The following is a 27,080-nucleotide window of genomic DNA, read 5'->3' as shown; positions in this document are numbered from 1 at the left end:
ACTCTACAGCCAGTCCAGCCCCACTTCCATCGTCACCCACTCTTCAATCTCACAGAGCAGCAGGTCCACTCTCCGCCATCTCCAGCAAGCCGGTGATTATGCTGTTTCTTATTCATAGATCGTTAGCGATGTGGCTCAAAACAATCAAACAGCCCTCTTAATACTTCAATTTCATGCCCTGTTGCTGTCCTCATTCTGCATTCATCCAGTAGAACACCTGCTACCTATACGCACCCAGTGTGTTTCCTAACTTTTCCCGCCACACCACATTAGAGGCCCATGAGCTAATTTGCCCATAGCTTAACATGTCAGCTGGATCAATGTTAGAAACCCGAACAGTCAGCTACAATTATAACTGACATATCAGTTTAAGGTTCCTCGTGTGTTCTCACACTCCCGTCCCTCTGCACAGTATTACAGTGCAAGAGCTTGGTGGTGTTGGTTCTAGTGGGGGTAGTAGAATTTTTTTTATCGAATAATGAGACATATTACAGCATAATTAAAGCTAACGCATTAAAAAGCATAAAAACATCACTACTAGTGGTATAGAGTGTACTCAAACTGTGACCTTGTAAAAAATATAATAGAATATATAACAACACATAATTATTATTTTATTATTTATCAAGCACCAACAAATTCCACAGCTCTGTACTATGGGTGGACTAACAGACATGTATTTGGACACACAGAAACAGAGGAATTGAGGGCTCTGCTCAATGAGCTTACGTGCTACAGGGAGTGGGGTATAGTGACACAAAGGGTAAGGGCAGTGCTGTATTTAGCACGCGGCTGGCAAGGGATTTGCCTTGGGCGGCATTTTCAGGGTGGTGGGAAAAAAAAGCCGACCCCAAACGCCCTGGCAATCTCCTGATTTTGCGGGCGGCGAGGAAGCGTTCTCCCCTGAGCTCATTCTGCTCAGCACCCTCACGCGCACCTCAGTGATGTTGGAGCCTGAATATGACGTCACTCCGCGCGAGTGATGTTGGAGCCTGAATATGATGTCACTCCGCGCAAGGGAGCTGAGCAGGAGGATCACAGCTCCCTCACTGCCTGCCTGAACTGTGCGCCTGTCTCACCGACCGCCTGCAGCCCAGCCAGCAGCAGCCCCACTGGACCACAGGGAAAAATCCACCAAAATGTAAGCAAAAAAAAAAGATTGTGAGTGTGTTAGTGTGTCTGTTAGTGAGAGTGCATGTGTCTATTAGTGAGTGTTAGTCAGGGCCGCCATCAGGGGGTGACAACCATAACGGCTGTCACGGGCCCCCTGGCCCACGTGTAGCGGCGGAACTGCTGCCAGGGCAGTTGCACCATGGCCTGCACGATGATGGGGCCCTTTGGGTGGCCCACGCACTTAGGAACACTCGATGGGCCCTATATCTTCATGGGCCCGGTCAGCACTGCGGCCGTGCAATAGTGCGACCGGGCCCCTTTAAAAATAATCTGAGCCGCAAAGTACTGCTGGGAGGAAGTGACCGTCACTTCCTCCCAGCTCCCTCCCCTCTGCGCCGCGCGGGAGGGAAGAAAGCCAGGCCGAGGGAGCCACGCCGACTCCCATCAGCCACAGCCTTCCACCTGCAAAAAAAAGGTAAGAAAAATTAGCTGTATTTGTGTATGTTAGTATGTATGTATGTGTGTATGTCAGTATGTATCTATGTCTGTATGTATGTCAGAATGTCTCTATGTATGTCAGAATGTCTGTATGTATGTCAGTATGTCGGTATGTATGTCAGAATGTCTCTATGTATGTCAGAATGTCTGTATGTATGTCAGTATGTCTGTATGTATGTCAGAATGTCTGTATGTATGTAGGTGTTTCTGTATGTATGTGTGTATGTATGTGTGTCTGTGTGTATGTATGTCCGTATGTATGTATGTATGTCAGTATGTATGTCTGTGTGTGTAAGTCAGTATGTGTATGTATGCATGTCTGTCTGTGTGTATGTATCTGGATGGCCCGGGCCCGGGCTCCACCGTACACTGCCTCCAGCGATGGGGGCGCCCTCCTGGGCCGTGACCCCATCCCGCCTGGCTCCACACAGGGCCGTCCCGCCGCCATCGCGGCTTCCGCTCCGGGCGCCGCCCCATCCCGCCCGGGGGGCGCGCCGCAGACGTCCCGGGCTGCCGCCCGTCGAGAGGTACCCCGCCGAGGCCCTGGCCGTATGCTGGGAGGCGGTGCCTCGACCAGGCGGCCTCCGAGTCTGCCGCGGCCTTCCCCTGCTGCCTCCTGCCCGCCAGTGCCGCCGACCTCGGGCACCGCGCCCGGACTTAAGCACCTCGGAGGCCTCCTGGCCCGCGCCGGGCGTCGGCCTCCGCCATCCTGACTGGCCACCGCCGACAGGATTGGGCCCAGCTGGGCCTGCACCCACTCCGCTCCTTGTTGCCGCGCCGCCGTCCGGATCCCCTCCAGGAGCCTCTCCATGACGTCCATGGCCCTGCAGAAGGAGACAAAAAGAAAAGATCCTACCCAGCAAGTCAGAGAGCACTAAGGTGCACACAAACCTGCACACAAAAGATTAAAAGTGCACATTGCAAAATGGCTACCTATTTAAATAGCCAACCCCCTTATTCCCACAACCCACCAGTCCTGGCTGCTTCCTCCTAAGCCCGCCTCCTAACCCCTGTCAAGGCCCTTTTTCGCTAAGCTGCGCTTCGGCTACATGGGGCTACATGCTTATGGTTATGTCCAGCAGAATGATGAATTAACGCAATCCAACTTTCATTTTCATCAACCATATCCTATCTGAGAATGATAGCCACAGAATTATGAATGCAGGTATCCCACCAGCGTAGCAGCATTATTTCAAACTGCTTTGTGATAATGCAGTGCTATTCTAAACACTGTGCAATTTCATATTCGATACAACAGCCCTCAACATTTTTGTTTGGTGTAATTTTTCTCTATACATTCTCTAAGTCATAAACCACTATTATGCTTTATCTTCTACACGAGCAGCACCTTGTGGCTTTCCTCGTGGGACCAGTTCCTGAATGCTTAGTATCCATGGCAGGTGACAACACAGGGGATGGATTCATTGCATCTCTTGTTACAGACGATCCGTATAAAGCAGCTGTTTAAAAAAAAATATATATATATAAATATTGCAAGTAACATTGTGTAACTACGGCAATCAGTGAGCAGCTCTGTGTAACCAGGGTAAGTGAGTTTTGTCCCTTTTGATTTTCCTATGTAAATATAACTGTTCTGATTATGGTCCTACTTTGCATCATTAGGAGCATCTTGTACTATCTACATCTACCTGCACGTATTATGTCAACCTACCTGCAGATTCAATGCAGTTGCTTCTGCTTTGATGGACAGTATTATACTATCAGTGACAAATCATTTGTTGTATTTTTAAAGCTTGTAGTATGATTTTCTTTATTTTCTTTGTTTCAAAGTGACAATCTATGCAGAGAGGGAGCAATAGTATTTTAGTCACCAGGCACAGATTGTGTTTTGTAAAGAGAGGCAGGTTTGATAAAGCACAGTTTTGCAAAATAATATGTGCTAACCTTGATACATTGGATGTCTACATTTTCCTACAACTCTCATTAAGCCTTTACATTATTCGGTTCCTATAGAGAGTTAAAATGTCTCCCCATTTTGTCTTATTGGTAGCAAAGGGTTTGTTGTAAGACAGCTTATCTTTTTTTTCTGTTATATACTTTTCAATATCAATGGGTGTTTAATTCAATGTAGGCAGTGATAGGGTTTTCTGAGAGGCGAGGGGACAAATACACAGAGGCCACTCATATTCTGGGCCAGCGGGTCATGACGCCCACACAATACTAAGTTTGCTTGGCTTATTGTGTCCTGTAAATATGCAAGTGCTTTTTATTTTTTTACTGAAATCATAGTAGGAATACGTAGCTGTTCTAAGCTGCCCTTGGCCAGTACTATGGGGCTTTTTAATATTAGCTGGGTAGTGGTACAATTTGCCCATCTTGTTTTCCTAAAGGAGGAAGATGAGGGCCAAAAGTCTTTATTTGTGTGGGACTTCCACTAGTGCTAGGATGTTGGTTACAGTCAGTGGCTGTCCTGTCCTGTTAACTCCTAGAATTTAAGGTTAGGTCACCTTCGGCACTCCAAATGTTGTGAAACATAGAAACATAGAATATGACGGCAGATAAGAACCATTCGGCCCATCTAGTCTGCCCAATTTTCTAAATACTTTCATTAGTCCCTGGCCTTATCTTATAGCAAGGATAGCCTTATGCCTATCCCATGCATGTTTAAACTCCTCTACTGTGTTAACCTCTACCACATCAGCTGGAAGGCTATTCCATGCATCCACTACCCTCTCAGTAAAGTAATACTTCCGGATATTATTTTTAAACCTTTGTCCCTCTAATTTAAGACGATGTCCCCTTTACTGTGTTGATTCCCTTTATGTATTTAAATGTTTCTATCATATCCCCCCTGTCTCGTCTTTCCTCCAAGCTATACATGTTAAGATCCTTTAACCTTTCCTGGTAAGTTTTATCCTGCAATCCATGAACCAGTTTAGTAGCCCTTCTCTGAACTCTCTCTAAGGTATCAATATCCTTCTGAAGATACGGTCTCCAGTACGGCGTACAATACTCCAAGTGAGGTCTCACCAGTGTTCTGTACAATGGCATGAGCACTTCCCTTTTTCTACTGCTAATACCTCTCCCTATACAACCAAGCATCCTGCTAGCATTTCCTGCTGCTCTATTACATTGTCTGCCTACCTTTAAGTCATCAGAAATAATCACCCCTAAATCCCTTTCCTCAGATGTTGAGGTTAGGACTCTATCAAATATTCTGTACTCTGCCCTTGGGTTTTTACGTCCAGATGCATTATCTTGCACTTATTCACATTAAATGTCAGTTGCCACAACTCTGAACATTTTTCTAGTTTACCTAAATCATTAGCCATTTGGGTTATCCCTCCTGGAACATCAACCCTGTTACATATCTTAGTATCATCAGCAAAAAGACATACCTTACCATCAAGACCTTCTGCAATATCACTAATAAAAATATTAAAGAGAATGGGTCCAAGTACAGATCCCTGAGGTACCCCACTGGTGACAAGCCCAAGCTTCGAATATACTCCATTGACTACAACCCTCTGTTGCCTGTCACTCAGCCACTGCCTTACCCATTCAACAATATTGGAATCCGAACTTAAAGATTGCAGTTTATTGATAAGCCTTCTATGTGCAACAGTGTCAAAAGCCTTACTTAAATCTAGGTAAGCAATGTCTACTGCACCGCCCCGATCTATAATTTTAGTTACCCAATCAAAAAAATCAATATGATTAGTTTGGCATGATCTTCCTGAAGTAAACCCATGTTGTCTCTGATCTTGAAATCCAGGTGTTTAGATGTTCAACAATCCTATCCATTAACATGGTTTCCATCACTTTCCCCACTACTAAAGTAAGGCTTACTGGCCTATTGGTTGCCCGACTCCTCCCTATTACCTTTCTTGTGAATGGGCACAACATTCGCCAACTTCCAATCTTCTGGGACTACTCCAGTTATCAATGGTTGTTTTGCTAGTACACCACTAAGCTCTTTTAATAGCTTTGGGTGTATTCCATCAGGTCCCATTGACTTATTTTTCTTTACATTTGACAGTTGAAGTAGAACCTCTTCCTCTGTAAACTCACGTGTAATAAATGACTAATTTATCCTTTTTCTTAGCTGAGGTCCCTTTCTTTCATTTTCATCTGTAAATACGAACAAAAATATTCATTGAGGCAATCAGCTAGACCTTTATCCTCTTCTACATACCTTCCTTCTTTTGTTTTTAATCTAACTAATCCTTGTTTTGCTTTTCTTTTCTCATTTATGTATCTAAAAAAAGTTTTGTCTCCCTTTTTTACTGACTGTGCTATTTTCTCTTCTGTGTGTGATTTGGAAGCTCTTATAACTTGTTTAGCCTCTTTCTGCCTAATCTTATAGATCATTCTGTCTTCCTCACTTTGTTTTTTTTTTATAATTACTAAATGCTAACTTTTAGTTTTTTACTATTTTGGCCACATCTACGGAGTACCACAGTGGTTTCTTGAATTTTTTGCTTTTACTGACAAGCCTAATGCAATTTTCTGTTGCCTTCAGTAGTGCAAATTTTAAATAATCCCATTTCTCTTGGACTCCATTTAAATTGCTCCAGTCTGATAATGACTCCTTTACACATATTCTAATTTTAGAAAAGTCTGTTTTTCTAAAGTCTAAAACTTTTGTTTTTGTGTGGTGTGACTCAGTCACTGTTCTTACATATCACACTGACTGATGATCACTGGATCCTAAACTTTCACCTACAGTAATATCGGATACCAAATCTCCATTTGTTAACACTAAATCTAGTATGGCCTCTTTACGAGTTGGCTCCTCAACGACTTGTTTTAGAGACAATCCCAGTAGGGAGTTTAGAATATGTGTGCTCCTGGCTATTTTTGTTTTCCAATTCACATCAGGAAGATTAAAGTCACCCATGATGATAACTTCCCCCTTCATTGTCATTTTAGCTATTTCCTCAACTTGTAGATTATCTAACTCTTCAATTTCTCCTGGGGGCCTATAAATCACACCTACACGAGTTACTGTGTGATTACCAAATTCTAACGTAACCCAAACGGACTCTATGTTCGCCTTACTAACTTTTATTAGGCTAGATTTTATGCTATCCTTCACATACAGGGCCAACCCTCCCCCTTTCCTGCCTTCCCTGTCTTTTCTATATAAAGAGTACCCTCATATTGCTATGTCCCAGTCATTTTTCTCATTATACCATGTCTCAGTAACAGCGACTAAATCTACACTATCAGTTGCCATTATTGCCACAAGTTCATGGATCTTATTCCCTAAACTGCGAGTATTTGTAGACATGACTCTAAGCTTATCATTTTTTAACACACTTGCTACAGGCACCTTCTGTCCTTGTTTTGGGGGACAATTGGATTGATGTTTTATCACCCTTTTGCCCCCCCATCTAGTTTAAAAACATCCTAGCAAAACCTCTGAACTGCTCACTGAGAACATTTGTTCCCTTTTGAGAAAGATGCAAACCATCTTTTTTGTACAGTTTATTTCCATTTCAAATAAAGCCAAATCCTTGCTCCCGACACCATTCACCAAGCCACAAGTTAAAGTCCCTAATACGCAATTAATCCACCCCCCATAATTAATCCACCCCCCATAATTAATACACTCCCCCATAATTAATACACTCCCCCATAATTAATCCACCCCCCATAATTAATATACACCACCCCATTATTAATACACTCCCCCATAATTAATACACTCCCCCATAATTAATACACCCCCCATAATTAATATACACCCCCATAATTAATATACCCCCCATAATTAATCAACCCCCCATAATTAATACACTCCCCCATAATTAATATATACACCCCCATAATTAATCCACCCCCCATAATTAATATATACCACCCCATTATTAATACACCCCCATAATTAATCCACTCCCCATACTTAATATGCACCCCCCATACTTAATATACACCCCCATACTTAATATACACCCCCCATAATTAATATACACCCCCATATTTAATCCACCCCCCATAATTAATACACTCCCCCATAATTAATACACTCCTTCATAATTAATATACACCACCCCATTATTAATACACCCCCATAATTAATCCACCCCCCCATAATTAATATACACCACCCCATTATTAATACACCCCCATAATTAATCCACTCCCCCATACTTAATATACACCCCCCCATACTTAATATACACCCCCCATAATTAATATACACCCCCCATAATTAATATACACACCCCATAATTAATACACCCCCCATAATTAATACACCCCCCCATAATTAATATACACCCTCCCATAATATATATACACCCCCCATAATTAATATACACCCCCCATAATTAATATACACCCCCCCATAATTAATATACACCCCCCATAATTAATATACACCCCCCCATAATTAAATAACATTACATAAATTACAAAAACACATAAATTACTACTCACGTTTTGATGATGCCTTCCCTCCGAGACCGACCACTGGATCCTTACGCTGAAGATCCGTGAAGGCGGATTGACGGCGGCGCTGCGTACGGCGTCATCACGCCGCGTCCCAAAGACTCCTCCCCCTTCTCAAAGGTGCGGCTGAGCGCAGCGTGATGATTGGGGCCGGGGGGCCGACACATGACACGTGAAGTCATGGCACCCCCCTGGACAGTGGCACCCGGGGCGGGCCGCCCCCCCTGCCCCCCCACCCCCCCTTAGTACGCCACTGACGAGAAAGGAGTGCTGCAGCCTCCTGAGGCTCTCTATAGAGCGCTCAGGCGGCTGCAGCCTTATAGGAAGCACCGGCTCTGCTTGGGGCCCCAGGCCAGCTCGGGGCCCCAAGCAGTTGCTTGGTTTGCCTGTCGGGTAGCGACGGGCCTGAACCTCTGAAACCTCATTGCAAGCCAAGTCATTTGTCCCTAGATGGACAAGTACATCCAATTCCCCCACCTCTTATGCTGGAATCCCCCAACAATAACTGCTTTCTATTAGGCCTCACCATAGTCTCCAAGCCTCTCTCCACAACACCACTAGCCTCAGTGCCTCTCTCCACAACACCACTAGCCTCAGTGCCTCTCTCCACAACACCACTACCCTCAGTGCCTGTCTCCATAACACCATTACACTCTGAAAGTGCACAAAATGAATTATGTAGAGCAACAGACTGTGCAATATGCCTTTTACCCACACCTCTAAGTCTACCAGATCCTACAGTGATCCATCTGCCATTCCTAGTACGTCTCTGCGGCAGTGGATTTGCAGCAGTTCCAGCCAGAGTTTGTTTACCAGATAATTTACAAATCTCAGACTTCAAAAATACAATCTCCTGCCTCAAGATAGAGAACTGTCTACAGATTAGACAACAACCAAACCTCCAAAACGTGGAACGTGAAACAAATGCATAGCAACTATTACACTTAACTAAGTCTGCCATTCCAATGAGGTGAATAATTTAAATCAAACAAATTTTAACTTTTTATTTATCCTCCTGAATACCTCAGATTACCTCCAGTTTATCTCCAACCACGCACTTAGAAGCAGCACTCTCCAGAATATCTCCAACCACACACACTTAGAAGCAACACTCTCCAGAATATCTCCAACCACAGACACTTAGATGCAACACTTAGATGAAGCAACCAAGCTCTATTAGCCAAGCTAATGACAACAACCCAAATATAACTCCTAAAATCACCACCCACTAGGAATGTTTAACACCTGGGTAGGCCTTATTTGCAAACAATAGCTAATTAAACAGCAATCAATAGCAAGTAGCTAACTAATCAAATCAAATGCCTTATAATTACCAACAGGAAATCAAACCTTGTGCAATCAGTAACCTTTTCCTACAGATGAATCTTACCTGTAACAGTAGAAAAGAAAAACTCTTAGCACAACTATTAGACAGTTGAAGCTTCTGTTAAACTCTCCAGAATATCTCCAACCACACACTTAGAAGCAACACTTAGATGAAGCAACCAAGCTCTATGGATGCCTTACCAGCTATAAGATCATTACGGGATGTGTAGTACATTACGTCTGGAGTACTGAAGGTTGCCTAAGCTGTCCTAGATACACCTCAGTATCAATCTGTTTTGGTTTAACTTCAGAACCTCACAACTCGCGGCCATTACTTTATCCTAATTCTCCTTGATCTTTCTGCTGCCTTTGACACTGTTGATCATCAACAACTTCTTCGCATTCTCCGTAATTTTGGTCTACCTGATACTGCTCTCTCCTGGTGCTCCTCCTACCTTTCCCAGTGCTCTTTCAGTGTTTCTTTCTCTGACTCTGCCTCTTCCCCGCAACCACTCTCTGTCAGCGTCCCCCAAGGTTCTGTCCTTGGTCCCCTACTGTACTCTATCTATACTGCCTCCCTTGGTAAACTCATCAGCTTCTTTGGCTTCCGTTATCATTTCTATGCGGATGACATGTACTGTCCTGATCTCTCTCCGCCCATCTTGACTGCCTCTCTGTGATTTCCAACTGGATGGCTGCTCACTTCCTTAAACTCAACCTGTCCAAAACAGAACTTTAGGTCTTTCCTCCCCCAAGTGTTGCTACTCCCGTGTCTGTCTCCCTCCAAGTCAACGTTGCTACCTTTACCTCTACCTCATAGGCTTGCTGCCTGGGTGTTCTTTTTGACTCCAACCTCTTCTTCACCCCTCATGTCCAATCAATCACCAAATCCTGAAGCTTCCATCTCTAAAACATAGCGCACATCCGCCCCTATTCAACGCCGGATGCGGCTAAGGTGCTGGTCCATGCTGTTGTTCTCTCTATATCTATAATGAATGCTTTGGTGAGGCTCATTTTCCTGTCCGCTCGCACCTCCCACGCCTCCCCGCTCTGTCAGTCCCTGCATTGGTTTCCAGTTAGATATATGGCTCAATTTAAAAATCTGGTGCTTGCTTACAAGTCCCTACATAATGCTGCTCCAACCTACCTATCCTCCCTAATACACAAGTATGTCCCGTCGAGGCCCCTGCGCTCTGCCGAAGACCTATGTCTATCCTCTGTCCGTACTCCCACCTCTGATGCTCGCCTCCAAGATTTCTCCAGGGCTGCACCTCTTCTGTGGAAGTCCCTTCCCTTCTCAGTAAGAGTTTCAAGCATTCTCTACTCATTCAAAAAAATCATTGAAAACTTACTTCTTCAAGAAATCATATCAATTCAACTGTTAGCAGGTTTTTATCCCCCACCCCCATGACTCCTGTCCTGCAACTGTCAAAAATTACCTACTAAGCCCTCTGTGAATACTTTTCTAACAACCTACTTTGTACCCCTACTTTTACCCTTTGTGTCACTATACCCCACTCCCTCTAGAATGTAAGCTCATTGAGCAGGGCCCTCAACCCCTCTGTTCCTATACGTTACAATTACATGTCAGTCCACCCATTGTACAGCGCTACGGAATCTGATAGTGCTATATAAATAATACAATAATAATAAAATAATAATCCAGCCGTGATCAAGAGATCCATGCTGTCTAATGTCAATTCTGTGCATATTGGATGTCTGTCATCAGCTTGCATACCGGCACCAAGCATCCAGTGGACACCTTTTTAACGTTGAAGGGGGGTAGGATAGGAATGTTTACACTTTTTATTTATTTTTTTTTGCTGGTTTTTGGTTGAAGTAACCCTTTAAATAATATGATTTTTGATACCTCTGCAATAATCTTTCTTTGGACTGTTTAAATGAGGATTTCCTTTACACCCGTTTAATAGGCTTTCAAATCATCCTGCTTCACGGTGTTATGAACCTTTTCTTATCAGTATATTCCAGTTATAATTAAAGCCTTTCAATGGACTTATTCAATGGAAACTTATTCATATTTCTTAAGAAAAATAAAAACATTTCATTTTGATTTATTCTAATTATTTACGTATAACATTGGAGATACGTTAAAAAGATTTAGGGGTTTATTAATAACAAAAAGTGGAATGAATAAAGCTGCCAAAAGAAAAAAAAATTCTTATGACCCTATTTTTGCATTAACTATGTAAATTGTCATTGTTTAGTTAATATTGTATTATTTGATGTCCAGAACATGGTTCGGTGAAAGTGTAAATATACTATTATCCAATCTTATATTGCTATGTTCTACATGTAGTTTTGCATTCACACAGCACCCACACCGTTTTGTTGAGATGAAGTGGTCTGGATGCTAGGTCCCACTTGTTTTAACCCTGCAGCTTGCAGGTTTTAAATGTTTCTAGTGGCTGTCACTCACACAACCACTAGAGATGCTTCTGATGAAATAGCCAAGTAACACTCTGCTATTTCTATCAGATGGTCTCAGAGACCGAGCATGCGCAATAGCCTCCCAATGCTTTCCTACGGGAAAGCATTTGATTAGCTGATTTTGATGTTCTTAGCCGAGGAAGCAGGTCTAGCCATAGACACATGGTAAGTAAAGTACTTTTTTTTTGCCTGCAGGTGACCTAAACAGTGACCAGGGAACTATAGTGGTGTGAATACGCATTTGTTTTCCTAATGCTACAAAGTCCCTTGTTGAATGTTGAGACCTGTCATGCATTGTGGTGGCCTTTTTCAGGGCACCTTGCCATATCACATCACCTCCCAGCTAGTCCTCTGGTTCAAATCCAGTGTAGTCCACTTGCTGTGCATTACAGACAGCTCTTTGTCTGTTTTTCCATTACAAACCTTGTCAGTATCTTCGGTGAGTCATGGCAAAGTGTCTCTCATACTACTTGCTCTATTATTCAATAATGCCTGTCCATGTCAACCAAACATGTGCCAACACTTTCAATATTGCACCTTTGGTAACCATTCGGCTGGGTTTATCAATCCTGCACAATGAAAGGCTCACTCCGTTTTCACAGTTCTTGCACTTAAAGGGACACCATAATAACTCACTACACAATTCTTTGACATTTAGAAGTCAACATCTGATTAAAAATAAAACCTTTATTTTAATGCTGGCTGTGTCAGTCACTGCCAGTGGAGCTATGGCCAGGGCTGCATAAACACAAAGAAAAGTTATTTAACCCTTAAATGGCAGAGAATTATGCAGTGAAACGTCAGAGGCATGATCTATACACCAAAACTGCTACATTAAGCTAAAGTTGTTTTGGTGACTATAGTGTACCTTTAAGTGCATCTAAGGGGGTCATTGTAAGCACCATTGTACGCACTTCAGTAGATTGAAGTGGATGCATATTAATTAATATTTCATTAATATGAATATTCAGTTTATTTCATATATACCATATTTGCATGTTTGCATGTTTTTTTATCATCATATAATCTGTCAAATTATTTATTCTTTCACGATACCTACAATATCCAACAGATCACCTGTCCATAACATTTCAGAGGATGTGTAAGATTTACACAGTTTGAGAATTTCATTGTAACATTACAAATTCTATCAAAATTAAAGCATAGCTCTTGGCAACATTTTTATTCATAATATTAAAAAGTTCTACACAACCGGCTATTGGATCCGAAGGAATATCAACCGATCTTAGAATTTCAGCCCTTTTATTAAGAGTATTTGGTTTATATCTGGAGGCTAAATAGGCGTTTGTTGGTACACAATAGAACAGCTTTTCTAAACTGTGCAAAAGACCTGGGAGAAAACAAGACATGAACAACAAGAATATTGTCAGGGGAAAATAAACATCTGCTTTTGTTACTCCCTCTTCAATGTTCTCTGTGAACCATCAACTGCTTCCTTCTACAAAATGATTTCAGTGTCTAGTAATATTAAACTAGTGTACGTGTATTGGAAAACAGTTTTTCTGAGATTAGCTGCTGAGAATCACCATATAGTTTTTCAAACTCGCTACAAAAGTATCATCTTTATTTACTGTAACAGCAATTTTATTGGGGGAAAAATACATATGATAGTGGTTTTAGTTTTTGCCAATTCAATAGCATCTCGTAAATTTAGATTTTAAATTGTTGTGTTGGTTTAATATATGTGAAGCCTCAGAGAAAAAGCCAGTGGTTGGGTTTTAGCAGGAAACACATATTAAATATGGTGATTTATTTCAACTTAGGATTCAAGTACCCTCTTCTGCCCTGCTCAAAGCACAATAAGATAATAGGCGGATGGACCGATCGGAGGAGTAGAATTGATATACTCAAATTGGTACATATTTGGAAAGCATTCTGTACTGTTATATTATGCATATATTTTGCAGTGCACTGATTGGCCCATTTTCGCACCCTTTTCGTTCGAGGGATTCTGTTTCCGAACTGTTTTTTTGGTGTTGAAATTCTGCTACCCCAACATTCAGCTAAAATTCGGGCAATTTGTGTTCACTGAAAAATTGTCATTATGGAATATATTTAGTGTGCAACTTTTATTTATTGTGATTATTATTGCTGTTTTGCCTTGTTATACACATTAACAAAATGAACTTCCTGCTATCAGTGACAAGCATCAGAGGAAAGGAAAAATGAATGAAAGGAAAAAAAAAATACACGGGGGACATTTAGGAAACAATGAATCAGGGGAAGAAAAAGAATATAGAGTGCACCCGGGGATTCTTTCCTTTTGTTATTACTCAATTTTATATAATGTGACTATTCAATAAAGAGATATTAAAAGCACCATAACCACTACCTACTACATAATTTAGTGGTTTTGGAGCTGAGAGTGCCTTGGTTCTGCTTTCCAGTGTAAATAGCCGAACTAATTAAAAACAGTGTGACAACTTACATGGGTCCCACTGGACCTTTGTAGCTGCCTTTCCTGCATAGAGCTTCTAATGGCTCCATTGAGCTAAGTCATGCTGTGCATGGCCTGCTCATTGGCTGCAGACATTATCTGAGCACTGTGTGCAGTCCTGCATGGAACTTCCCACAAAAGAATTCAGTGGGCATCTGATGGGACCCACGTAAGTTGCCAAACCTTACATAAATGGTTTGACTACTTACTCTGGAAGCATAACTGGGAGATCTTATTAATGCATTAGGTCAGTGCTGTATTTATTGGAAGGCTAAGAAGGCATTTGCCTTGGGCGGCACTTTCCAGGTGTGGCGGCAAAACAATGCCGCCCCTAAACACTCTGGAAAATGCCTTGTTAGCCTTGTGTGAAGAGGGGCCTGGGCTCTGGCCAAATGTCCACCTTAGGACACTTCCGAGGTGGACGGCTAGGTTTCTGTATCTGTCAGTGAGTGCATGTATTTGTTAAGGCATGTGTCTGTCAGTCAAAGAGCATGTTGGTCTTAAACAGGACAGGGTGAAGCCTTAACTGGAAGGGGTGGATCAAATTTAGATTAGAGGGATGCCGGAGTTTAGTCATATCTAGGGCAGCATAAAACCAAAATAGACCCCTGATAGGGTGTTTACATACATATGCATTTGTCAAAAATCAGCATATGTTTTTAGACGTCTTTATGACCACAATGTCCACTTAAAGGGACACTCCAGGCACCCAGACCACTTCTGCCCATTGGAGTGGTCTGGGTGCCAACTCCCACTACTCTTAACCCTGCAAGTGTAATTATTGCAGTTTTTTATAAATTGCAATAATTACCTTGCAGGGTTAACTCCACCTCTAGACAGCCACTAGAGGTCACTTCCTGACTCATAGCCCAGATCTGTGCTAGAGTGTCGCTGGACGTCCTCACGCTGTGTGAGGACCTCCAGCGTCGCTCAATTCCCCATAGGAAAGCATTGAAAATCGTTTTCAATGCTTTCCTATGGGGAGACCTAATGCGCATGCGCAGCATGGCCGCGCATGCGCATTAGGTCTCCTCGGCCGGTACACGGGATCAGTCTCGCCCACCGGCCGACAGAGTCAGTAGGAGGAGAGGCGTGGAGGAGGAGGCAGCGACGAGGGACATCGTCGCTGCCTCATGTAAGTTACTGAAGGGGTTTTCACCCCTTCAGCAACTGGGGATTGGGGGGGGGGGGGGGTGGGAGGGAGAGGGAACCTGCAGTGATAGGAAAACAGATTGTTTTCCTGGCACTGGAGTTTTCCTTTAATAAATTGATTTAACTCCTTTTAAATTCCTCTTTTAAAGGAAGTGCTGGAGTGTGCCATAAAATTTGGGACCTACATGATGTTGTTATCTAACTGTGCTATTGAACCTTTTTTTTTTTACCCAGGTCCCTATTGCTTATGGCCTTATCCCTGAACATATGCAAGAGATATGGGCAAAGTCAGCAAAAAAGAGGATCTGTAAAATCATGGCTTTATTGAACATCATCCCCACTGCTTTGTGTATTTTACTCCTCATCTGAAAGCACTTTCACACTGGTCCACATTAGGAAAGCATTCTATACTGTCCTGTAGTGCTGTTAATTACCACTGTTCCTAATTAGATTTGGTTTGCCTGAATTTGTCGATGATTGGGTGTTTGGTTAAATTCCCGAATTCCAAGCTGAAATGGGTCAAAATCACAAGCCAAGCGAAACACGCAATGGTCGAGCATGTTCATCTCAGGTTGTGATCTGGATTTCGCTCTTGGCATACAAAATAGAGATGATTGATGGGAAATAAAAGCTAATTGATAGATAGGGGAGAGTCACTAAATGTGCTGCATACAGGGGTTGTTTTTTGTTGGGTTTGTGTTTAAAAAAACTGATAAATCTATAGATGATATGTACTTTTTTTGCTGTAGACTATCATGTCTGTTTATCAGCTCACTTATTTCATTACCACCTTTTTTGCTTGGATTAATGATGCATCTGTAAGTGTGAAAGCATTTATACAAGTGGCAATGTGTATGGTCTGTTAGAATTGGCACAGTTATTTTTAATTTGTTGTTGGCCAGACAATGTATAATGGATTTGTATCGTAAGCAGTGGCTGTGAATTAACATATTTCTACTTATTTTTAATTCTACAGATGAAAGAGGGAAGCAAATTGTGCCGAATGCGTGTTCACCATGTATTCATATTGTACATGCTTGGTTGCAATACAAAGGTGACTTTTGCTGCATTAACATCTCAGCCAATAAAAATGAATGGAATGGAAAATGTGAGCAAGAATGGTGAAGACACTAACGCTGTGCATTCAGAACTTGTCAAAGGCTACAGTGATCTCAGAAATGTATCTGCTGGTGACGTTCAGATGTCATCAAATTCTACAACTCTGTCTGGTCACCTCATTGTCAATGAAACGCTGCACTTTGCACTATGCAATACATCATGTCCTGATTCAATTAGTGATGGAAATCACATCACTGAAAGACCGAGAGCAAACATTACGAGCAGAATAAATGTCTCGGGTGAAAATATTGGTCCTTGGATTGCATCTTCACATCATGACTGGTCATCACTTGAAAACATGACTGATGTCAACGCAAGCAGTTCAACCCTAAATAAGGAAGGAATATCCAATCAGTTATCTCACAACTCAACATATCATGCATTGTATTATACATTTTTTGGAGAAGACAGTGAGCCAACTGGTAACTCTTTTTTTATTTCTGTTTTATTTATCTGTGATGTTTTTGAGTATAAAGAGATTTTTTTTGATGGGTTCTGTTCTATTTAGTTTTAACATTTCAGCTGTTTTGCTATTCTACTGCCATTGCAACAATACTTTATTCTACAGAATAGATAATTGCCAGCTGCAATAACGCAATAAGCACATCTCATTTTCTGCTTTGGCAATCTGAGTGAGGTGTATTTTGCTATCTGAGAACACCTACAGATTAATGTAGTTGTTCTGCTGACTATAGTCAGTCCCTGCAGGCTTTTTATAGTAAACACTTTCAGAGAAAAGGCAGTGTTTACATTACAGCCTAGGGACACCTCCAGTGGCCACTCCTCAGATGGCTACTAGATGTGTTGCTCGGACAGTGCTGCACAGTGTGCAGCACTGACATTCAGTGTCTCCACTCTCTTCATGGAGACTCAGAACTCTCCCCATAGAGATGCATTGAATAAATTAATCTCTAAGAGGAGATGCTGATTGGTCAGGGCGGTGTGTGGCTCTACCTCCGGTTCACCTTCTTGGCTGAGATCACAAATAAGGGGCAGAGCCAGCTTCATAGACTGGAATAAAACCGATTTTACTATATTTATCCTGACCCTATGGTGTTCCTTTAAGGATGTCTGGGTCTGGTGAAAAGCAGATATAAAGACTTATCCCAACAACCTATTTCCCTCCCCATAAAATAATGCCCCCCCTCTCTTTCTTTGCCTCCTCCTTTCCTCACAGAATGGTGTCCTGTACTCACTTCCTCCCAGCACTGCAGTGCCGACTGAGCCTCTGATCAGGCCGTAGCTAGTTATGGGGCCACCTTGTCCGCCACAAACTTTGCATTTCATTTCACTGAGAAGATCTCTACAATCAGGAAATAGATCTCTAATCTCTCTCCTACCCCTAGCATTACATCACCCAACCCCACTCCCTCTGCCATCCTATGCTCATTTGCACCTGCTACAGCACAAGAGGTTTCTGCTCTTGTCCTCCTGCCACCACCTGCTCCCTCAATCCTATTCCCTCGCATCTCATCCGTACTTTGTCTCCCTCTCTTGCTCTTCCTCTCGCTAGAATTTTCAATCTCTCCCTTTCCTCTGGCACATTTCCCTCACCCTTCAAACATGCAACCGTAACCCCGATTCTGAAAAAGCCCAACCTTGATCCCAACTCCCCATCCAACTACCGCCCTATTTCGCTACTGCCATTTGCCTCCAAGATCCTCGAGAGAGTTGTGTACGCCAGATTGACAGACTTTCTCGAATCCAACTCTCTGCTTGACCCCCTTCAGTCTGGATTCCGTGCTAGTCACTCTGTCAAAACTGCTGTGACCAAAGTATCCAACAATTTAATTGCAGCTAAATCTCACGGCCAATACTCTATTCTAATCCTCCTTGATCTTTCTGCCGCCTTTGACACTGTTGATCATCAACAGCTTCTTCACATTCTTCGTAACTTTGGTCTACGGAATACTGCTCTCTCCTGGTGCTCCTCCTACCTCTCCCAGCGCTCTTTCAGTGTTTCTTTCTCTGGTTCTGCCTCTTCTCCCCAACCCCTCTCTGTCGGCGTCCCCCAAGGTTCTGTCCTCGGCCCCCTATTGTTCTCTATCTATACTGCCTCCCTTGGTAAATTCATCAGCTCCTTTGGCTTCCAATATCATTTATATGCAGATGACACGCAAATCTACTTGTCCTCCCCTGATCTCTCTCCGCCCACCTTGACTCGTGTTTCTGACTGCCTCTCTGCTATTTCCAACTGGATGACTGCTCACTTCCTTAAACTCAACCTGTCCAAAACAGAACTTCTAGTTTTTCACCCCTCAAGTGCTGCTACTACTGTGTCTGTCTCCATCCAAGTCAACGGCGCTACTATCACCTCTACCTTGCAGGCTCGCTGCCTAGGGGTTCTTTTTGATTCTGACCTCTCTTTTACTCCCCATGTCCAATCGATAGTCAAATCCTGTCGCTTCCAGCTCAAGAACATAGCGCGCATCCGCCCATATCTAACGCCAGACGCGGCTAAGATACTGGTTCATGCTGTTGTTCTCTCTCGCCTCGACTACTGCAATCCCCTTCTCACCGGTCTTACATGTTCCCAGCTTGCACTGAATAATGAATGCGGCTGCGAAGCTTATTTTCCTGTCCGTTCGCACTTCCCATGCCTCCACGCTCTGTCAGTCCCTGCATTGGCTTCCAGCTAGATATAGGGCCCAATTCAAAATTCTGGCGCTTGCTTACAAATCCCTACATAATGCTGCTCCAACATACCTATCCTCCCTCATACACAAGTATGTCCCATCGAGACCCCTGCGCTCAGCCCAAGACCTACGCCTATCCTCTGCCTGGATCCCCACCTCTGACGCTCGCCTTCAAGACTTCTCCAGGGCTGCACCTATTTTGTGGAACTCCCTTCCCTCCTCAATCAGACTTTCACCCAGCCTCCACTCCTTCAAAAAAATCTTTGAAAACTCACTTCTTCATTAGCGTATCAATTAAACTGTCAGCAAGCTTCTCATCCCCCACCCCATGACTCCTTTCCGGCAACTGTCAAAAATGACCTACCAAGCACTCAATAAACCCTTCTCTAACAAACAATTTAATTCCCCTACTTTAACCCTTTGTGTCACTATACCCTACTCCCTCTAGCATGTAAGCTCATTGAGCAGGGCCCTCAACCCCCTCTGTTCCTGTACGTCCAGTGGTATCTCAATTATGTGTCTGTTAGTCCACCCATTGTACAGCGCTACGGAATTTGTTGGCGTTATATAAATAATAAAATAAAAATAAAAATAATAATAATAATAATAATGGGCAAGAGCGCATAATTGAAAGCTGCTAGAGGCATCCTTAGTGACAAATATAACATTGCTTTAGCATAAATATCTGTGTTTAGATTTGTCAGACTGCAGCGACTGAGTCACTTCACCAAAACCACTATATTAAGGTTTTGTGGATTTGGAGCTTAGAGAGTCCCTTTGGTGCTAGCTATGATTATTCTGGCACGTTTTACCCTTTGCATTTTGCCTATAGCACATTTTGTCCTGCCCGCTACAGTTCCCATGTGTCAGCCACTGCATCTCATCTGCAAACCATTTATTGTGTTAAAAAATAGTCATATATCTTTATACTCAGGGACCTCGGGGTTATGTGCATCCAGTCCCATTTATTATACTTTTCTCGTGACTATTTAAGCAGTTTTTTAAATAGACCACTAAACATGTATGAATAATCACATTTTCCTCTGTTTGAATTCACCTAAGCGTAACTTGATATAAAAACATTTCAAAACATATATACAGAGAACCCTCTCAATGACGATAAATAATTAGTTGATCTTAATTTAAAGGGACACTATAGTCACCAGAACCACTACAGCTTAATTATTGTAACTTGTAACTATTGTATTCTGGTGTTTATAGCCTGTCCTTGTAGGCTATTTAATGTAAACATTGGCATTTCAGAGAAAAAGATGTCCACTAGAGTTGCTTCCTGTGAAAATGCTGCACAATGTTCAGCACTGGCATTCAGTGTCTCCATGCTCTGCATGGGCACAATGTTCCCATATAGATGCTTTGATTCAATGCATCTCTATGGGGAGATGCTGATTGGCGCAGTGCTGTGTTTTGCCGCAATAGCTTCCCAGTGCTTTCCAATTGGCTAAGATCATCAAGTTTGATGATCTCAGCCATTGAGGTGGGCCCAAGCAGTGCATGGCAGAAAAGGTGAGTAAAATCACCTTTAGTTTCCAGAGAGAGAGAGGAGGGTCAGGGACCTAACGCTGCATTCCAGCACTATAGTGTCAGCAATACATGTTTGTATTCCTGACACTATAGTGTTCCTTTAAGTACCAGTCTTTACCATTTTATTTTTACCTGTTTTCTGTATCATTAATTAACCAGAATTCTATTCGTTATCCATTATGATTAGGATAGCATGCGCTGTATGCCGGATCAAAGTGTTTAAGCAAAGTTTAACGTTTACCCTGTGACATTCAGTATGTAGCCTTATAAACATAACGAGCTTCACACCAGGCTGGCTACTCTGTGCCGTTATAAATTGTCCCTATTAGAAATAACAGCTTTGCTTCCTTTGTGGCATCTGGAATGTTCAATTACAATTTTTACCTACCGGTGACCAATTTAGAGCCTAGAACAGTGTGAATCCTAGCACTAAAACTAATAAATAAATAAATAAATAAAAATCTGCAAAAAAAAAAAAAATAGAAAACAGAACAGGAACATCCTGCCCAGAGCTTGCAATTATTTCTCCAGGCAACTGATTAGTTATTATTTGTGTTACTGCATTTGTTCTTATATTCTTAACTTCTCTGACTATGCATAGAATAATCGAAATCTTGTTAGTGAAACACGGTTGCTTCCATGTATTGTTGAATCTCTGATACTTCATATGAGTTCATCCAATTATTATTTAGTTTCTCTCTCTCTCTCTCTCCCTCTCTCTCTCTCTCTCTCTCCCTCTCTTTCTTTCTTTTCTTTCTTTCTTTCTTTCTTTCTTTCTTTCTTTCTTTCTTTCTTTCTCTCTCTCTCTCTCTCTCTCTCTCCCTCCCTTCCTTTCTTTCTTTCTTTCTCTCTCTCTCTCTCCCTTTCTTTCTTTCTTTCTTTCTTTTTTCTTTCTTTCTTCCTTTCTTTCTTTCTTTCTTTCTTTCTCTCTCTCTCTCTCCCTTTCTTTCTCTCTCTCTCTCTCTCTCTCTCTCTCTCTCCCTTTCTTTCTTTCTTTCTTTCTCTCTCTCTCTCTCCCTTTCTTTCTTTCTTTCTCTTTCTCTCTCTCTTTCCCTTTCTTTCTTTTGCTCCCTCCCTCCCTCCCGCCCTCCCTCCCTTCCTTCTTTCCTTCTTTCCTTTCCTTCCTCTTTCTTTCCTTCCTTCCTACCTTTCCTCCCTTCCTTCTTTTCTTTCTTTTCTTTCTTTCTTTCTTTCTTTTTTTCGACTCTAAGGTGTTTTTTTTTCTAAACACCTTAGACACACCCAGGTAATCCCTAAACCCTGGACTGGTAGGGGGTCCTTGAGGACAAGGTTGAGAACCCCTGCACTAGAGGGACTTCCTGGGTCCGTGCTGTGCATGGAGATGCTGAACGTCCCAAGAATTTTGATTCAATGCATCTCTAAGAAGAAGTGCTGATTTGCACAGGGCTGCTTTTTCCCATGCATACACACTAGCGTCTCATTGCTTTCCTAAGGGAAAGCATTTGATTGGCTGATATCATCATGATTGATGATGTCAGTCAGAGAGGAAGAGTGGTGGGCCACTATAGCGTTAGAAACACATGTCTGCCTTTCTAATGCTATACAGCCACAACATTAATACCACTGACAGGTTAAGTGGATAACATTGATTATTTCATTACAATGGCATCTGCCAAGGGGTTGGATATATTAGGCAGCAAGTGAACAGTCTGTTCTTGAATTACATGTGTTGTAAGCAGGAAAAATTATTTATTTTGTACCTCTGCACAAAGCGGCAGACAAGGCTTCCCAATGCATGTGCCACACATCTCAATCCTTCTTTTTGAGAAGCATTCTTTTAGCTGGAAGATCATCAGTTCTGATCAACCATGAAAGAGCGGAACTGATAAGCAATGAGAGACACTCTAGCCGCTGGCTGACAGGTGAGCCTTTTATTACAGATATTGGAGAAAAGGGGTTCAAGAGACCAAACAAAATTCCAGCATTATAACTAAATGTATTTATATATAATATATATAATATATAATATATATATATATATATATATGTATTAAGGCCTTTTGGCCTGTAATTGTGGGAGGGGCGTATGACACACCTCTTCCCTACTTAAGGGACACCCCTTACCTGGCTCCATATCGTTCGAGGTCAGCGCTGCATCATTTCCACTTCCGGGTCATCCAGACGCCATTTTACCTGATTACTCCATGAGGTTTTTTAAGCAGAGCTGTGTCAGGAATCCAGCCACAGGCTTTTCCGGCCTACCACCTTCTTTCTTCAATCCATCGCCGTGGATGGTGTCCAAGTGACTCACAAACTGTAAGTCAACCTACCCGCTATGCCAGGCATCAGTCCCACGGCACCATGCACGGGTCAGGTCCTCACTTTACGGCTGCATTTTGTCTAAGTCTGTTCTAAAACCATTGCATGTTCATGCATATCATTCGTTTAAACCCCCTACCAGTCTTTGGGTGTACTACAGGCTTCTTAGACATTATCGCATTTCATGTACAAACCAACGAACCACTGCATTTTTGTCTACACACTGACCCCTACCGGTCATTTGGTGTACTACAGGCTTCTCAGACATTATTGCATTTCATGGACAAGCCATCGAACCACTGCATTTTCGCCTACACACTGACCCCTACCGGTCATTCAGTGTACTACAGGCTTCTCAGACATTATTGCATTTCATGTAAAAACCAACCTTGCTTCATTTAAACGATTGTCATTTCGGGTTGTGTTTTCTGGTCGGCACTTATTCATAGTATATTCTATGCACGATTGCTGTTCGCATTAAAATGCATACGGTTAAGCTATTCATGCTAACTTCTGTTTCCCTTCATACTAAGATTCGGTTATTCTGCTATGTATTCACATAGATCTTTTTCGTGAGTTACATTTCATCATTTCATGTATTTACATTTGGTTAAAAAGTTGCTTGGTTAAATAGACCATTTTCATGCTATTTTTAAGGTATCACTTATTACATCAAGGGTATGAAACCAGCTAACATTTCTGTATAGACATTGGACTCCCACGCTTACTGGAGTTTTTTTTTTTTTTTTATATAATTATCCATTTCATTACAATTAAATCAGCCTACGTTACAGGCCTCATTTCTTTGTTAACCATGACACAAGGATTTAATTCCTTTTCATGCATACTCGGGTTGAATCACACGTACTGATCCAACCAATCATACGTTTCCTGCACAGTAATCGGTTAAACTTTCAAATACTTATTTTACACGATCTTAAGTTGTCTATTTTGTTTCAGTTTGCTTATTATATATATATATATATATGGTTTTAATAATAATAGTTATTTTATTTTACAATGCAGATATTACATGTATATTACTGTTATGGTTAGCCTACATTACGGCTCCTTTTTCTGTCATGCTCGTACGACATACCACGAGTTCAAGGACACGGTCCTATTTTCAAAGAGTATAATGGAGATATGATGTTATTACAACCATGTACATTACGATTACATGGCACTAACTATTCAGGCCATTTCTTATCATGCTCATACGATATACCACGAGTATATAAGAACACGGTCCTACCTTCCACAGAAGGTTTCGGGTTGAATCACACGCATTGGTTCAACCACTCATACGTCACGTTACAACATTTTCTGCATAGATTGTCATTTCACATAATTTCACATGGCATTTACAAACTCAGGCCTTTTCTTGACACACTCAGACGACGTAACACGAGTAATCAAGAACACGGCATATACGTCTCACAAGACTTTCGGTTTTTGAATCACACGTTCTGGTTCATACATTCATACGTCACTTTACAGCAACATTTATGATTCTGCATATTGTCACTTCACATTAAAAAGTCCCTTGCATTCCCAGATCAGTTTAGTGACATGCATATCATCTGATCACCTTCCATATATACACATTACACGGCCAATCCCCTGCTGCCAGGTATCGGACTCAGCGTAACGCTTGTCACCAAGCATGGGCAGTCATGTCACTATCATACTCAAAGATTTTACACCTCCCACACATACTGCTAGAAGCCCTAATCCCAGCCTATACAGATTACACAGGTCTCACAGGATCCATTCTCACTCTATCCCTTTTTAGGTTTATGCAGGTTTTCATACCTGTCGAATCTCAAAACTTCATACATACTACCAGGTACATAAGCCTGCTCACGTTGTAGTTCACATACGTTTCATTCTTCTAGGCCATAGAGTACTGGCAAGTTAGGGGTATAGGCCCAAATAGGTACCTCCCTTCTTGGCATTTCTGCCTATCGTTTAGTGGTCCGCGAGGCCAACACCCCGCCTCAACGTTTCGGAGGCAAATGCCATCAGGCCACACGTGAGTTAGCCGCCTCGCAATATTATAGAGAGGGCCTCACCTGTCACTCCCTCCCCCTGTTTTCTTTTACTATCACCGAGAGGCCTACGATTCCTGCCACTACGACGGGTGGCCTCAATAACCCCTCGCGCCAACTCATAGACAGAGCCTCTCATAGCCACTTGGCAACTAGCAGGGCCTCACCTGTCACAAAACAAGATTAATTTTTCGCCTTTCAGGCCTAGTTAGCCTGCCAGTATCACCCCTGGGGAATCGGTCACTACACCCCTTACCATGGCTGGGTCGGCCGCTGCGACCCCTCCAGCACTGGTTGAGTTGCAATCACTTTCTCCAGCCATCTGTTTCAGGGCACATGCTAAATCTGTGTCCAAATAAAATGTATCCCAAAACTATACTTAACATCAATAAACATTTCTGTACTTACGACATTACTGCCACATCATCCATCTAGACATTTGGTGGAATTCATTATCTCGGGTCTATCAGAAGGATTCACACAGGCCTCATACACATGCCTTCCGGAATCCTGGAATGTCCTAATGTACAATCCGCACAACAAACCCTACAGCAGTGGAGACACTCATAGCCAGGAAGTGGCAGAGGACTTCCTATGGGGGCCCTTCCAGTCCCCTCCGTTCACCACATAGCGGACAAACCCCATCGGTATTGTCACGGGGAAATCTTCTTACAAACAGAGACTTATCATTGATCTATCAACACCTCACACCTCTGCCACTCCTAGTCTGAACTCCCTCATACCCTCTGAGGAATTTTCACTGCAATATTCCACCATAGATCACGCCATTACGGCTATCATGCAGGCAGGGGCCGGAGCATGGCTCAGTAAGACTGATATCACAATGCTTTCAAGTTACTGCCTATCCACCCTACACTGTGTCACATGCATGGTATCAAGTGGGCATGGAACTACTATTTTGCTCACGTTTAACATTTAGGTTCCAAAGTAGTCCGGCCATTTTCAACGTATTCGCCGAAACCCTATGCTGGTTTTATTAAATATAGCCAGATGCCCTACAGTTATACATTATCTGGATGATTTCTTACTGATCGAGGAGAATATTTCCCCTCCTAGTAGCCTAAAAGAAACCATCAGTCTATTCGAACAGGTGGGTGTCCCAGTCTCCTCCACCAAGACTGAAGGACCAGATACCTTCATCACATTCCTGGGTATCATACTAGACTCAGCCACCATGCAAGCTAGCCTGCCACGCCCAAGGTAGAAAACATTCTGATCAACATAATCTCTACATACAACTCGGTACTTGCAACCGCAAGAATTACAGTCTCTGCTTGGGTCACTGAATTTTGCCATTCGCATCATACCTCAAGGCCGGGCTTTCATCTCACAACTCCTTTACATGTTTCCCACTTTTAGACCTGATGGACACAGGTCATCCCTGGATACCCAAGCCACGGCAGGCGTAATTATGTGGAGAAAATTTGTAACCACCTTGAATGGTAAAAGCATGTTCCTTCCAAAATTGTCTGACTCCTCACCTACCATTTGGTCAGACGCGGCGTCTACCACAGGTTTTGCAGCAATTTTTCAGGAACGAATGGCTTTGGGGCAGCTGGCCTTCAGAAGTTCAGGACCTGGAGGGTTTTTCCACTACCTCAGCTCTGTTTGAGATATATCCCATCGTGACGGTTGCCGTGGCATGGGTGCATTTATGGGCAGGTTCGTCTGTACGTTGCTACTCAGACAACCAAGTAACTTGTCACATTATAAACAAGGCCGATCCAAATCACTGACTATTATGAGATTCTTGAGGAAACTCACTTGGCTGGCTGCATGTCATAATTTTCTCTTGTTTTGTATTCATGTTCCAGGTGTATGTAACACTGCTGCTGACAATTTGTCTCGCTTTAATTTCCAGGCTTTTCGTCAAATACTCCCAGCCGCACTCACAGCCACGAACACCCCACTATTCCACCATCTAGTAATGGACTAGATGCTATTATGCAACATAGCAGAACATTGTCCCAATTAGCACTGTCTACTAATACCCGGGAAACTTACGATAGAGCTTTCATT

The 27,080-nt window shown here is 42.5% G+C and overlaps 1 protein-coding gene across 1 annotated transcript in view; it reads left to right on the top strand.

Annotated features, from left to right (window-relative positions):
• The first annotated feature begins 3,082 nt into the window (after nucleotides 1–3,082).
• The window catches only part of GFY (golgi associated olfactory signaling regulator), a 37,476-nt gene continuing 13,478 nt past the window's right edge, over nucleotides 3,083–27,080 (top strand). Inside the window, exons 1-2 of the mRNA XM_063437211.1 lie at nucleotides 3,083–3,157; nucleotides 16,389–16,953. Of these exons, the coding sequence (XP_063293281.1) occupies nucleotides 16,389–16,953 (565 nt within the window). The 5' untranslated portion in view covers nucleotides 3,083–3,157. The remainder of the gene's footprint in view (nucleotides 3,158–16,388; nucleotides 16,954–27,080) is intronic.

This window comes from Pelobates fuscus, chromosome 11 (genome assembly GCF_036172605.1).
Source record: "Pelobates fuscus isolate aPelFus1 chromosome 11, aPelFus1.pri, whole genome shotgun sequence".
NCBI classification, from domain to species: domain Eukaryota; kingdom Metazoa; phylum Chordata; class Amphibia; order Anura; family Pelobatidae; genus Pelobates; species Pelobates fuscus.
This window is presented reverse-complemented; position numbering and strand designations above follow the sequence as displayed.